At 46.0% G+C, this 14,319-nt stretch overlaps 1 protein-coding gene across 1 annotated transcript in view; it reads right to left on the minus strand.

Moving 5' to 3' along the window:
* LOC311226729 (3',5'-cyclic-AMP phosphodiesterase 4D-like) overlaps nucleotides 1-10,732 on the minus strand; it is a gene marked incomplete at its 3' end in the record, with an annotated part of 83,561 nt that extends 72,829 nt beyond the window's left edge. Inside the window, 6 exon segments of the mRNA XM_084312139.1 lie at nucleotides 4,403-4,515; nucleotides 6,509-6,561; nucleotides 7,234-7,307; nucleotides 9,172-9,208; nucleotides 10,600-10,630; nucleotides 10,633-10,732. Of these exon segments, the coding sequence (XP_084168265.1) occupies nucleotides 4,403-4,515; nucleotides 6,509-6,561; nucleotides 7,234-7,307; nucleotides 9,172-9,208; nucleotides 10,600-10,630; nucleotides 10,633-10,717 (393 nt within the window). The 5' untranslated portion in view covers nucleotides 10,718-10,732.
* Nucleotides 10,733-14,319: the final 3,587 nt, after the last annotated feature.

Below are 14,319 nucleotides of genomic sequence, written 5' to 3' on the forward strand. Positions count from 1 at the left end.
TGTTGTGTACCTTGTTAGAAGCCATCTCGCTGACAGAGTGTGTGTTTGTTGTGTACCTTGTTAGAAGCCATCTCGCTGGCAGAGTGGTGTTTGTTGTGTACCTTGTTAGAAGCCATCTTGCTGACAGAGTGTGTTTGTTGTGTACCTTGTTAGAAGCCATCTCGCTGCCAGTGTGGTGTTTGTTGTGTACCTTGTTAGAAGCCATCTCGCTGGCAGAGTGGTGTTTGTTGTGTACCTTGTTAGAAGCCATCTCGCTGACAGAGTGTGTGTTTGTTGTGTACCTTGTTAGAAGCCATCTCGCTGACAGTGTGTTTGTTGTGTGGTGTTTGTTGTGTACCTTGTTAGAAGCCATCTCGCTGACAGAGTGGTGTTTGTTGTGTACCTTGTTAGAAGCCATCTTGCTGACAGAGAGTGGTGTTTGTTGTGTACCTTGTTAGAAGCCATCTCGCTGACAGAGAGTGGTGTTTGTTGTGTACCTTGTTAGAAGCCATCTCGCTGACAGAGTGTGTTTGTTGTGTACCTTGTTAGAAGCCATCTCGCTGACAGAGTGGTGTTTGTTGTGTACCTTGTTAGAAGCCATCTCGCTGACAGAGTGGTGTTTGTTGTGTACCTTGTTAGAAGCCATCTCACTGACAGAGAGTGGTGTTTGTTGTGTACCTTGTTAGAAGCCATCTCGCTGACAGAGAGTGGTGTTTGTTGTGTACCTTGTTAGAAGCCATCTCGCTGACAGAGAGTGGTGTTTGTTGTGTACCTTGTTAGAAGCCATCTCGCTGACAGAGTGTGTGTTTGTTGTGTACCTTGTTAGAAGCCATCTCGCTGACAGAGTGGTGTTTGTTGTGTACCTTGTTAGAAGCCATCTTGCTGACAGAGTGGTGTTTGTTGTGTACCTTGTTAGAAGCCATCTCACTGACAGAGAGTGGTGTTTGTTGTGTACCTTGTTAGAAGCCATCTCGCTGACAGAGAGTGGTGTTTGTTGTGTACCTTGTTAGAAGCCATCTCGCTGACAGAGTGTGTGTTTGTTGTGTACCTTGTTAGAAGCCATCTCGCTGGCAGAGTGGTGTTTGTTGTGTACCTTGTTAGAAGCCATCTTGCTGACAGAGTGTGTTTGTTGTGTACCTTGTTAGAAGCCATCTCGCTGCCAGTGTGGTGTTTGTTGTGTACCTTGTTAGAAGCCATCTCGCTGGCAGAGTGGTGTTTGTTGTGTACCTTGTTAGAAGCCATCTCGCTGACAGAGTGTGGTGTTTGTTGTGTACCTTGTTAGAAGCCATCTCACTGACAGAGTGTGGTGTTTGTTGTGTACCTTGTTAGAAGCCATCTCGCTGACAGAGTGGTGTTTGTTGTGTACCTTTTTAGAAGCCATCTCGCTGACAGAGTGGTGTTTGTTGTGTACCTTGTTAGAAGCCATCTCGCTGACAGAGAGTGGTGTTTGTTGTGTACCTTGTTAGAAGCCATCTCGCTGACAGAGAGTGGTGTTTGTTGTGTACCTTGTTAGAAGCCATCTCGCTGACAGAGTGTGTTTGTTGTGTACCTTGTTAGAAGCCATCTCGCTGACAGAGTGGTGTTTGTTGTGTACCTTGTTAGAAGCCATCTCGCTGACAGTGGTGTTTGTTGTGTACCTTGTTAGAAGCCATCTCACTGACAGAGAGTGGTGTTTGTTGTGTACCTTGTTAGAAGCCATCTCGCTGACAGAGAGTGGTGTTTGTTGTGTACCTTGTTAGAAGCCATCTCGCTGACAGAGAGTGGTGTTTGTTGTGTACCTTGTTAGAAGCCATCTCGCTGACAGAGTGTGTGTTTGTTGTGTACCTTGTTAGAAGCCATCTCGCTGACAGAGTGGTGTTTGTTGTGTACCTTGTTAGAAGCCATCTCGCTGACAGAGTGGTGTTTGTTGTGTACCTTGTTAGAAGCCATCTCACTGACAGAGAGTGGTGTTTGTTGTGTACCTTGTTAGAAGCCATCTCGCTGACAGAGAGTGGTGTTTGTTGTGTACCTTGTTAGAAGCCATCTCGCTGACAGAGTGTGTGTTTGTTGTGTACCTTGTTAGAAGCCATCTCGCTGGCAGAGTGGTGTTTGTTGTGTACCTTGTTAGAAGCCATCTCGCTGGCAGAGTGGTGTTTGTTGTGTACCTTGTTAGAAGCCATCTTGCTGACAGAGTGTGTTTGTTGTGTACCTTGTTAGAAGCCATCTCGCTGCCAGTGTGGTGTTTGTTGTGTACCTTGTTAGAAGCCATCTCGCTGGCAGAGTGGTGTTTGTTGTGTACCTTGTTAGAAGCCATCTCGCTGACAGAGTGTGGTGTTTGTTGTGTACCTTGTTAGAAGCCATCTCACTGACAGAGTGTGGTGTTTGTTTTGTACCTTGTTAGAAGCCATCTCGCTGACAGAGTGGTGTTTGTTGTGTACCTTGTTAGAAGCCATCTCGCTGACAGAGTGGTGTTTGTTGTGTACCTTGTTAGAAGCCATCTCGCTGACAGAGAGTGGTGTTTGTTGTGTACCTTGTTAGAAGCCATCTCGCTGACAGAGAGTGGTGTTTGTTGTGTACCTTGTTAGAAGCCATCTCGCTGACAGAGTGTGTTTGTTGTGTACCTTGTTAGAAGCCATCTCGCTGACAGAGAGTGGTGTTTGTTGTGTACCTTGTTAGAAGCCATCTCGCTGACAGAGTGGTGTTTGTTGTGTACCTTGTTAGAAGCCATCTCACTGACAGAGAGTGGTGTTTGTTGTGTACCTTGTTAGAAGCCATCTCGCTGACAGAGAGTGGTGTTTGTTGTGTACCTTGTTAGAAGCCATCTCGCTGACAGAGAGTGGTGTTTGTTGTGTACCTTGTTAGAAGCCATCTCGCTGACAGAGTGTGTGTTTGTTGTGTACCTTGTTAGAAGCCATCTCGCTGACAGAGTGGTGTTTGTTGTGTACCTTGTTAGAAGCCATCTCGCTGACAGAGTGGTGTTTGTTGTGTACCTTGTTAGAAGCCATCTCACTGACAGAGAGTGGTGTTTGTTGTGTACCTTGTTAGAAGCCATCTCGCTGACAGAGTGGTGTTTGTTGTGTACCTTGTTAGAAGCCATCTTGCTGACAGAGAGTGGTGTTTGTTGTGTACCTTGTTAGAAGCCATCTCGCTGACAGAGAGTGGTGTTTGTTGTGTACCTTGTTAGAAGCCATCTCGCTGACAGAGTGTGTTTGTTGTGTACCTTGTTAGAAGCCATCTCGCTGACAGAGTGGTGTTTGTTGTGTACCTTGTTAGAAGCCATCTCGCTGACAGAGTGGTGTTTGTTGTGTACCTTGTTAGAAGCCATCTCACTGACAGAGAGTGGTGTTTGTTGTGTACCTTGTTAGAAGCCATCTCGCTGACAGAGAGTGGTGTTTGTTGTGTACCTTGTTAGAAGCCATCTCGCTGACAGAGAGTGGTGTTTGTTGTGTACCTTGTTAGAAGCCATCTCGCTGACAGAGTGTGTGTTTGTTGTGTACCTTGTTAGAAGCCATCTCGCTGACAGAGTGGTGTTTGTTGTGTACCTTGTTAGAAGCCATCTCCCTGACAGAGTGGTGTTTGTTGTGTACCTTGTTAGAAGCCATCTCACTGACAGAGAGTGGTGTTTGTTGTGTACCTTGTTAGAAGCCATCTCGGTGACAGAGAGTGGTGTTTGTTGTGTACCTTGTTAGAAGCCATCTCGCTGACAGAGTGTGTGTTTGTTGTGTACCTTGTTAGAAGCCATCTCGCTGGCAGAGTGGTGTTTGTTGTGTACCTTGTTAGAAGCCATCTTGCTGACAGAGTGTGTTTGTTGTGTACCTTGTTAGAAGCCATCTCGCTGCCAGTGTGGTGTTTGTTGTGTACCTTGTTAGAAGCCATCTCGCTGGCAGAGTGGTGTTTGTTGTGTACCTTGTTAGAAGCCATCTCGCTGACAGAGTGTGGTGTTTGTTGTGTACCTTGTTAGAAGCCATCTCACTGACAGAGTGTGGTGTTTGTTGTGTACCTTGTTAGGAGCCATCTCGCTGACAGAGTGGTGTTTGTTGTGTACCTTGTTAGAAGCCATCTCGCTGACAGAGTGGTGTTTGTTGTGTACCTTGTTAGAAGCCATCTCGCTGACAGAGTGTGGTGTTTGTTGTGTACCTTGTTAGAAGCCATCTCGCTGACAGAGTGTGGTGTTTGGTACCTTGTTAGAAGCCATCTCGCTGACAGAGTGTGGTGTTTGTTGTGTACCTTGTTAGAAGCCATCTCGCTGACAGAGGGGTGTTTGTTACCTTGTTAGAAGCCATCTCGCTGACAGAGTGTGGTGTTTGTTGTGTACCTTGTTAGAAGCCATCTCGCTGACAGAGGGGTGTTTGTTACCTTGTTAGAAGCCATCTCGCTGACAGAGTGTGGTGTTTGTTGTGTACCTTGTTAGAAGCCATCTCGCTGACAGAGGGGTGTTTGTTACCTTGTTAGAAGCCATCTCGCTGACAGAGTGTCGTGTCTTCAGGGTCTCCAGCTGCTCCAGACACCAGTCCAGCTCGTCCAGGGTCTCCATGGCCAACTGCTGGTGCGGGTCCTCTGTTAAAAAACAGCATTCATCAGGAATATTGATCACCATACCTCTATTCTGATTGCGCCTCTTTCTGGGGGAAACAACTCGGGGAATAAACAAGGATTAAACAGCTTTCGTTCATAAAGATTCATAAGCATAATATCAAGGGAATATCCTGCAACTGACTGGGGCCTGAAAACGGATCAAACTTTACTTTTCACAAACAGTACGAACACTTAATGGTGGCCAGTGTTTTGCTAACATGGTGCACTAACGAAACAAACCTTTCAAACAATGCAAGCGTTCTACGTAAGCGTTTTTACAAGTACAATGGTGGTCAATAGGAACAGTGTCTGTGTTTTCCCCCGAAAGTAGACTGCGAAAAGAGCCAAAGTAACCAGATGTGCCGGTGTGATGAAGGGCATTATGGACTGTAATGGGAAATACAGCTCTCAGACAACATTTAAACAGCATAACTAATTCAGCCAACAGGGTGTGTAGCACCTGGTGTTCTAACTACAGGAAGCATGGGTCCAAGGATGGTGTCCTAACTACAGGAAGCCTGGGTCCAAGGATGGTGTCCTAACTACAGGAGGCCTGGGTCCAAGGATGGTGTCCTAACTACAGGAGGCCTGGGTCCAAGGATGGTGTCCTAACTACAGGAAGCCTGGGTCCAAGGATGGTGTCCTAACTACAGGAGGCCTGGGTCCAAGGATGGTGTCCTAACTACAGGAGGCCTGGGTCCAAGGATGGTGTCCTAACTACAGGAGGCCTGGGTCCAAGGATGGTGTCCTAACTATAGGAAGCCTGGGTCCAAGGATGGTGTTCTAACTACAGGAAGCCTGGGTCCAAGGATGGTGTCCTAACTACAGGAGGCCTGGGTCCAAGGATGGTGTCCTAACTACAGGAGGCCTGGGTCCAAGGATGGTGTCCTGACTACAGGAGGCCTGGGTCCAAGGATGGTGTCCTAACTACAGGAGGCCTGGGTCCAAGGATGGTGTCCTAACTACAGGAGGCCTGGGTCCAAGGATGGTGTCCTAACTATAGGAAGCCTGGGTCCAAGGATGGTGTCCTAACTACAGGAGGCCTGGGTCCAAGGATGGTGTTCTAACTACAGGAGGCCTGGGTCCAAGGATGGTGTTCTAACTACAGGAGGCCTGGGTCCAAGGATGGTGTCCTGACTACAGGAGGCCTGGGTCCAAGGATGGTGTCCTAACTACAGGAGGCCTGGGTCCAAGGATGGTGTCCTAACTACAGGAGGCCTGGGTCCAAGGATGGTGTCCTAACTACAGGAGGCCTGGGTCCAAGGATGGTGTCCTAACTACAGGAGGCCTGGGTCCAAGGATGGTGTCCTAACTACAGGAGGCCTGGGTCCAAGGATGGTGTCCTAACTACAGGAGGCCTGGGTCCAAGGATGGTGTCCTAACTACAGGAGGCCTGGGTCCAAGGATGGTGTCCTAACTACAGGAGGCATGGGTCCAAGGATGGTGTCCTAACTACAGGAGGCCTGGGTCCAAGGATGGTGTCCTAACTACAGGAAGCCTGGGTCCAAGGATGGTGTCCTAACTACAGGAGGCCTGGGTCCAAGGATGGTGTCCTAACTACAGGAAGCCTGGGTCCAAGGATGGTGTCCTAACTACAGGAGGCCTGGGTCCAAGGATGGTGTTCTAACTACAGGAGGCCTGGGTCCAAGGATGGTGTCCTAACTACAGGAGGCCTGGGTCCAAGGATGGTGTCCTAACTACAGGAGGCCTGGGTCCAAGGATGGTGTCCTAACTACAGGAGGCCTGGGTCCAAGGATGGTGTCCTGACTACAGGAGGCCTGGGTCCAAGGATGGTGTCCTAACTACAGGAAGCCTGGGTCCAAGGATGGTGTCCTAACTACAGGAGGCCTGGGTCCAAGGATGGGGACATTAATGTCATAGCTTCCACCTGTTGCTATTCTGCAATGGCCATGTTGTATCCTCCATAATAAGAATGTTTCAACACAGAGGTGCTCGTTGTGGCAGCACTACTGACCTGCCAGGCTCGTCTTGCACATGGAGGGTGGGTTGCTGCCTGACGACCTTATCCTGCGAATACAAGCAAACCAAACACAGTTTGAGTATACATAAAGGACATGCTACTGCTGTGATCATCTTACACTAGAGAGGAGAGGAGACGAAAGAGAAGAGAGGAGAGGAGAGGAGAGGAGGGGAGAGAAGAAGAGAGGAGAGGAGAGGAGAGGAGAGGAGGGGAGAGAAGAAGAGAGGAGAGGAGAGGAGGGGAGAGAAGAAGAGAGGAGAGGAGAGAAGAAGAGAGGAATGGAGCGAAGAAGAGAGGAGAGGCAAGGAGAGGCAAGGAGAGGAGAGGAAAGAGAAGAGGAGAGAAAAGGAGAAGAGAAGAGAAGAGAAGTCAAGACAAGACAAGACAAGAGAAGAGAAGAGAAGAGAAGAGAAGAGAAGAGAAGAGAAGAGAAGAGAAGAGAAGAGAAGAGAAGAGAAGAGAAGAGAAGAGAAGAGAAGAGAAGAGAAGAGAAGAGAGGAGAGTAAAGGAGAGGAGAGGAAAGAGAAGAGAGGAGAGGAGGCACATCACAAATTCCTTAAACATACTCATAAACATGAATTCTAAACCTTTTCAAATGAATTGATGATGACGACGACAGCGATGATGATGATGATGATGGTGGTGACGATAATGGCTTTTGATAGTGTTAAAGGTGACAACTGCAGTACTACTTTATAACATTATTTACAAGAACCTACTTGCTGGCAGTGCGGTCCTGCTGCCCAGTGATCTCTGCACAGTTCCCCCTCACTGTCCTCAGGCTGGCCAGCACCTAGAGAGAGAGAGAGAGAGAGAGAGAGAGAGAGAGAGAGAGAGAGAGAGAGAGAGAGAGAGAGAGAGAGAGAGAGAGAGAGAGAGAGAGAGAGAGAGAGAGAGAGAGAGAGAGAGAGAGAGATGAGGCAGAGAGCGCATGGTTTAGTAGCCTCCTCAGGCTGGCCAGCATTATTATTGTTCTTTATTTTGATATTATTTTGTATTATTGAATAACAAAAGAAAACGTTTTAGTAACACTTTATTTGAAGGGGTGTTCATAACTCTGACATAACACTGTCATAAACAGGACATACATGTTCTGCCAGGACAGTAAGATAAACACAGTAGGCCGACCCTGAAATAAGTTTGATAAATCTCAATACAAAATCCCCAAATACCCATTCTTCAGCGTGTGAATCTAAATCCCTATTCTTCTGTCCCTATCCCTATCTTATGTGTAATCAGCATCACTTTGTGCAGTAGGTTACAACCAGGGGTGTAAAAAGTACCCAGAAATTATACTTAAGTGAAAGTATGGGAAAGTATCTGGCTAAAAACACACTTGAGTAAAAGTAAAAAAAAGTGTCTACTTTTAAATGTACTTAAGTACTAAAAAGTAAAACTAAAAACTTTTTTTCCTGACTATCTATTCTTCTGATAGCAGGTGTTTAATCAAAGATCCCTGCTTTATAGTCTTGCACAAGGACCAATCAGCACGGGTATGGGCGGGTTCATTTTCCATTGATGGGGATTTGATTGGCTGTTTTTAAATAAAGAGCGGCCGCAGGATTAATAACGTTAACGTTAGTTCGGCCAGAGAAACAAATATACTAATTAAAATAGTTGGACCTGCGAGATTTGTACTTTGTACTTTGTAGGTCTGCATTTTAAATGTAAGGAGTAAAAAGTATGTTTTTTTTCTCTGGAATGTAATTGAGTAAAAGTACAAGTTTACAAACCTAATAATACTTGAGTAAAGTACAAATCCCCCAAAACAGTACTTAGGTATTGTAACAAAGTACAATTATTCAAGTACTTTACACCCCTGGTTACAACATGCTGCTGCTGTGGTAAACTGAGTGAGGGTGTGACGCACATCCGACGGTGAGACCTGCCGACCATGTTGTGCCAGTGGGATGCCGAGGGCTGTTGCCATGCCAACACTGTGCCTCATGATGGTTTCCGCGGGGACTAGCACTGCCCCGCTCTCTCTCTCTCTTTTCTCTCTCTCTCTCTCTCTCTCTCTCTCTCTCTCTCTCTCTCTCTCTCTCTCTCTCTCTCTCTCTCTCTCTCTCTCTCTCTCTCTCTCTCTCTCTTTCTCTCTCTCTCTCTCTCTCTCTCTCTCTCTCTCTCTCTTTCTCTCTCGTGATTTATTTGACCATGTAAATGTTGGCTGTACTGAATGCACATACTTCTTCTCGAAGAGCTTCTTGAAGGGTTTGACTTGATGGAGAATAACCCTTCTCTGACTCGTAATCATTAATCATATATCTTACCAAATGTTTACAAACACTACAAATGTAAACCAAGCTCAAAATGTATTCAGGTTACTAAATAGAGGCCTTTCTATGCCCAATGACACTTAGTACATTTGTCCTCAGCGTTGGAAGTGACTGGTGCAAAGCAAGGGGCTGATGTTGGAAATGAACCTAAGGTACAACACATCCCTTTGTACTTGTCCCCCTTTTGAATAAACAAATAAAATACAGAAAGAAAAGAAAGAAAAGAAATATATCAGCAAGAATGTATTGACTGGATCTTGTAAGAGTGGGGACAGTAGCTCCACGACACCACGGATAGGAATGAGGAGCACTTTATGAATGTATCTATTTATCTATTTATTTATAGGACATGCCTAGTTGAAGATACAGGAAAAGACTCACCTGTGCAAAAGGCGTGACGATCATATCTTCAGTATGTCTATAATTAGAAACAAAAAAGCTGAATAATGACTGCGGCGATAAACAAAAATAAATTAAAAGAACAATCAACGGGGCACGAACACCTGTTTTGAGAGTGACACTGTTAAGTTATTCACTGGTAAACAAAGGCCCAGCCACTCTCTGTACCATGGAGACCATCACTCAAACTCAACACCAATGCAAGGTGATGTTGAAAAGGATGCATTCAAAATCAAGTCTCTTCTTTTTCTTTCTAAAAGTATAAAAGGAATGTTTTCTGCGTCATCAGCACTTAGGCACCTAGTTAACCACTGTAAGCATTCATTATTTAAACCAACGAGTGTATGAGAAGAGACACCAGCTAGCTTGTTAGCTGTGCCCACTGGATTCAATGAAAGTTTCATCATCATCATCAATCATCAAACCTTTATTTAACCAGAAAATAAATAAAACATTGAGACCGAGGTCTCTTTTTCAACGGTGATCTGGCCAAGAAGGCAAGCACAAATTATGGACAAAACATACATAACAAGACACAATACACATACAGTAGACTACCATACAACCGATATTTTAAATGAAAAGTCAAATTCAGTTAAAAAAAATCACAAGCACAATAAAACAATAGCAATCAACCCAATTTCTTTTATTCAACATCAAAGCAGGAGCAGCAGGTGGAAAGGGTTTCCAATATTTTTAGTTTAAAACAATACAAATGAAGGACTAAGGCAGTTACATTTACCCCTAGCATGCCAAGTGCCTGACAAAAATAAATAAATAACAAGTCAAAGGTCTCCCATTAATCAATAAATCTGATCAGTGTCGTCCGTGTGATACCTGAGGGATTATCATAAATAAAGAGACACACATGGCTGGTATTTAACAGGCATCTCAGAGTATAGTATAGTTGATCTAGAATCACTGTTTCCTTTCAAGACATTATTAGTCTTAATGGATGGAACTTTAAAGGACTATTTTATTGGTTTAAAGGTCAAGATATTATGGTAACCACCTGTAGTGTGGTTGTGAAAGGGTTAACCTTCTGTAGTGTGGTTGTGAAAGGGTTAACCCCTTTGTCGTGTGGCAGTAAAAGGGTTAACTTCTGTATTGTCACATTGAAAGGGTTAATCCGTTTGGTAGTGTGAGTGAAAGGGTTAACCTTCTGTATCGTTGCAGTGAAAGGGTTACCCCTTTGGTAGTGTGGTAGTGAAAGGGTTAAATGTATTTAAAATGACTGTGAAAGCACAGTCGCTGGCTGCAGACGAGGTCCTGGACGGGGCCTTGGAGAGGTCAACGGTTAGGGTTTAGGGTTAGGGTGCTTGACTCACATGTCGCTGGCTGCAGACGAGGTCCTGGACGGGGCCTTGGAGTGGTCAAAGGTTAGGGTTAGGGTTAGGGTGCTTGACTCACATGTCGCTGGCTGCAGACGAGGTCCTGGACGGGCCTTGGAGAGGTCGAAGTCGGAGTCGGAGCGGTAGAGGAAGGACTCCCTGCGCTGGCTGTGGGGGAAGTTGGCCTGGATGACCATCCCGGAGCCGGGGAGGGCCTGGGGGTCCAGGGGCTGCGGCCCACAGAGAGACCGTTCTCCACATCAAAACTACAGACAGCGGAGAGAAGAGAGAGAGAGGTTTTAACACGCTTTTATAAAGCAATTACTGGTGTTCTTCTTACGTCTTTCATTTAATTAAAAAGCATGATAAATGGGGCCGCTCCGACTGGCGCACCACGTACAGCGCTGCGGTGCAACACGGCCGTCCCGGGTTCGACTCCCGGACCCGGCGACCTTTGCCGAATGTCTTCCCCCATCTATCTCCCATCTTCCCCTCTCTCTCTCTCTACCGACTGCCCGGTAGCTAATAACCAATAAAATATCTACCAAAAACATAAAAAATAAATAAAAATAAAAGCATGATAAATGAGAGAGAGAGAGAGAGAGAGAGAGAGAGAGAGAGAAATCGACAGTACACCATAGCAGATTATTTGAGCATGGTGACTGATCAACAACTACAAAACCTTGACAAAATACAAACTGAGTGAGCACAGCCTTGCCTATTGAAAAGGGGAGGCACAGGAAAACCTGGCTTCCTGCAGAGCAAAGGCTGTGCTGCCATTGCATCCTCCAATGAGCCTGAAACAGAGATACACTTCCTCACCAAATGTGAAAAATATGAATATCTTAGAGAAACGCATACATTTTTTTTTGAATGAATAACAAAAGGTTTTCTTACACTGTACCAGATACAGAAAAACTACCAGTCCTACTAGGGGAGGACTCAACAAGCTGTGAGCTAGCAGCAGTCTATGTTGCTGCCTGCCATAGACTGAGGGACAGTGAGTGACAGTCACCTGACACACGTTTATGCTGTAATATTTGGTGTTTTATGTTTATTTTTTTTATCCACTTTTTCTCCTTATTTAAAAAAAAATTCTCCCATCCCAAAAAGACTATGCCTCCCACTGGTCGGCTGCAGTGAGGACCAAGCCTTGCATCACGTGTCCCCTCCGGTACACAAGGAGGCAGCTGTCGCATCTTTTCACCTGAACAGCGCAATCTCTCAGTGGCGAGGAGTAACGCGTGGGAGGCTCACGCTGCCCCCGTTACTTCCTGATTCTGCTGTACAGGCGCACCAACCGACCTGTAGGAGTCGCTGTCCACAACGTCCAATCCCCACCCACCAGCTTTCCCACCCCTAACACTGCCAATTGTGTTAGTATGAACGACCAGCCAAGCTGTGGTAGCAACGCCGAGAGCTGGGCTCGAACCCAGCATCTCCTGCGTTAGTGGCGAGCGCCTTGCCCACTGCGCCACTTAGCCACCCGATGTTTTATGTTTTGAAGATATTTTATGATGATATTTTTATGTACTTTGACATTGATATCTGTTTTGTAATTCATGTTTAATGTTAATAAACTTAATAAATGTCATTTGGCAACATGTACAAGTTACGTCATGCCAATAAAGCCATTTGAATTGAATTGAATTGAATTGAGAGAGAGAGAGAGAGAGAGAGAGAGAGAGAGAGAGAGAGAGAGAGAGAGAGAGAGAGAGAGAGAGAGAGAGAGAGAGAGAGAGAGAGAGAGAGAGAGAGAGAGAGAGAGAGAGAGAGAGAGAGAGAGAGAGAGAGAGAGAGAGAGAGAGAGAGAGAGAGATGGTACAGATGAAAAGGTATAAATAATTGATTATGATAGATGAGAGATGACTGTTGTATTGAGTTAGTCCTCCTCTAGTACCCAGGTTCATTAACACCCTGCAGCTAAAGTAACTGTTTGGTTTAACTCCTTAACTCCACCAGGAGCTGCTGCTGCTCTGCCCCTGGAGACGCACGCTTCCTCCAGAGCCATGAACCCTTACTGTACAAATTCATTATTATTAGTGCTGTCAATCCATTAAAATGTTTAATCTGATTAATCGCATGATTGTCCATAGTTAACTCGCGATTAATCGCAAATTAATCGCATTTTTTTTAATCTACCTTAAACGGATATTTTTCAAGTTTTAATACTCTTATCAACATGAGAGTCAACACAAGGATGACCCTCATGCATTGCAAATTTGCATCAAATTCAAAACAGAGTGATGCACAAAATAACTTAATAATTATATATATAACAATATAACAAATAGGCAGATATGAACAGTCCAGCTGCTTCACTACAGTCCAGCTGTTACACTACAGTCCAGCTGCTTCACTACAGTCCAGCTGCTACAGTCCAGCTGCTACAGTCCAGCTGTTACACTACAGTCCAGCTGCTACAGTCCAGCTGTTACAGTCCAGCTGCTACAGTCCAGCTGCTACAGTCCAGCTGCTACAGTCCAGCTGTTACACTACAGTCCAGCTGTTACACTACAGTCCAGCTGCTACAGTCCAGCTGTTACACTACAGTCCAGCTGCTACAGTCCAGCTGTTACAGTCCAGATGTTACACTACAGTCCAGCTGTTACACTACAGTCCAGCTGCTACAGTCCAGCTGTTACAGTCCAGATGTTACACTACAGTCCAGCTGTTACACTACAGTCCAGCCGCTACAGTCCAGCTGCTACAGTCCAGCTGCTACAGTCCAGCTGTTACACTACAGTCCAGCTGCTACAGTCCAGCTGTTACACTACAGTCCAGCTGCTACAGTCCAGCTGCTTCACTACAGTCCAGCTGTTACACTACAGTCCAGCTGCTACAGTCCAGCTGCTACAGTCCAGCTGTTACAGTCCAGCTGTTACACTACAGTCCAGCTGCTACAGTCCAGCTGTTACACTACAGTCCAGCTGCTACAGTCCAGCTGCTACAGTCCAGCTGTTACAGTCCAGCTGTTACACTACAGTCCAGCTGCTACAGTCCAGCTGTTACACTACAGTCCAGCTGCTACAGTCCAGCTGCTACAGTGCAGCTGTTACAGTCCAGCTGTTACACTACAGTCCAGCTGTTACAGTCCAGCTGTTACAGTCCAGCTGCTACAGTCCAGCTGTTACAGTCCAGCTGCTACAGTCCAGCTGCTTCACTACAGTCCAGCTGTTACAGTCCAGCTGTTACAGTCCAGCTGTTACAGTCCAGCTGTTACAGTCCAGCTGCTACAGTCCAGCTGTTACAGTCCAGCTGTTACAGTCCAGCTGCTACAGTCCAGCTGTTACAGTCCAGCTGCTACAGTCCAGCTGCTTCACTACAGTCCAGCTGCTACAGTCCAGCTGCTTCACTACAGTCCAGCTGTTACAGTCCAGCTGTTACAGTCCAGCTGTTACAGTCCAGCTGTTACAGTCCAGCTGCTACAGTCCAGCTGCTACAGTCCAGCTGTTACAGTCCAGCTGTTACAGTCCAGCTGCTACAGTCCAGCTGCTACAGTCCAGCTGTTACAGTCCAGCTGCTACACTGGCGCTGCTCTGATGGCTGCCTTTCTGATCGCTCCGACGAGACTGTGCTTTATTTTGTTAATTTTTATAGTATTAGGAGTTTTATTTGCACCAACTGTTGGTGCATTATATGTGTATGACCGTCAGTCAATCATTGACATTGGATTAAGAAAATCTTACCGTTTGGATTGCTCTCTGGATCGGATCGCTGAACAGCAGAAATGGCCCGCCGAGATCCTTTGTTATGCCGGCCATGGCCAAGACCAGAAACCGCCGCGAAGACGAGGAAA

Source organism: Notolepis coatsorum, assembly GCF_963971535.1.
Source record: "Notolepis coatsorum genome assembly, chromosome: 4".
NCBI lineage: Eukaryota > Metazoa > Chordata > Actinopteri > Aulopiformes > Paralepididae > Notolepis > Notolepis coatsorum.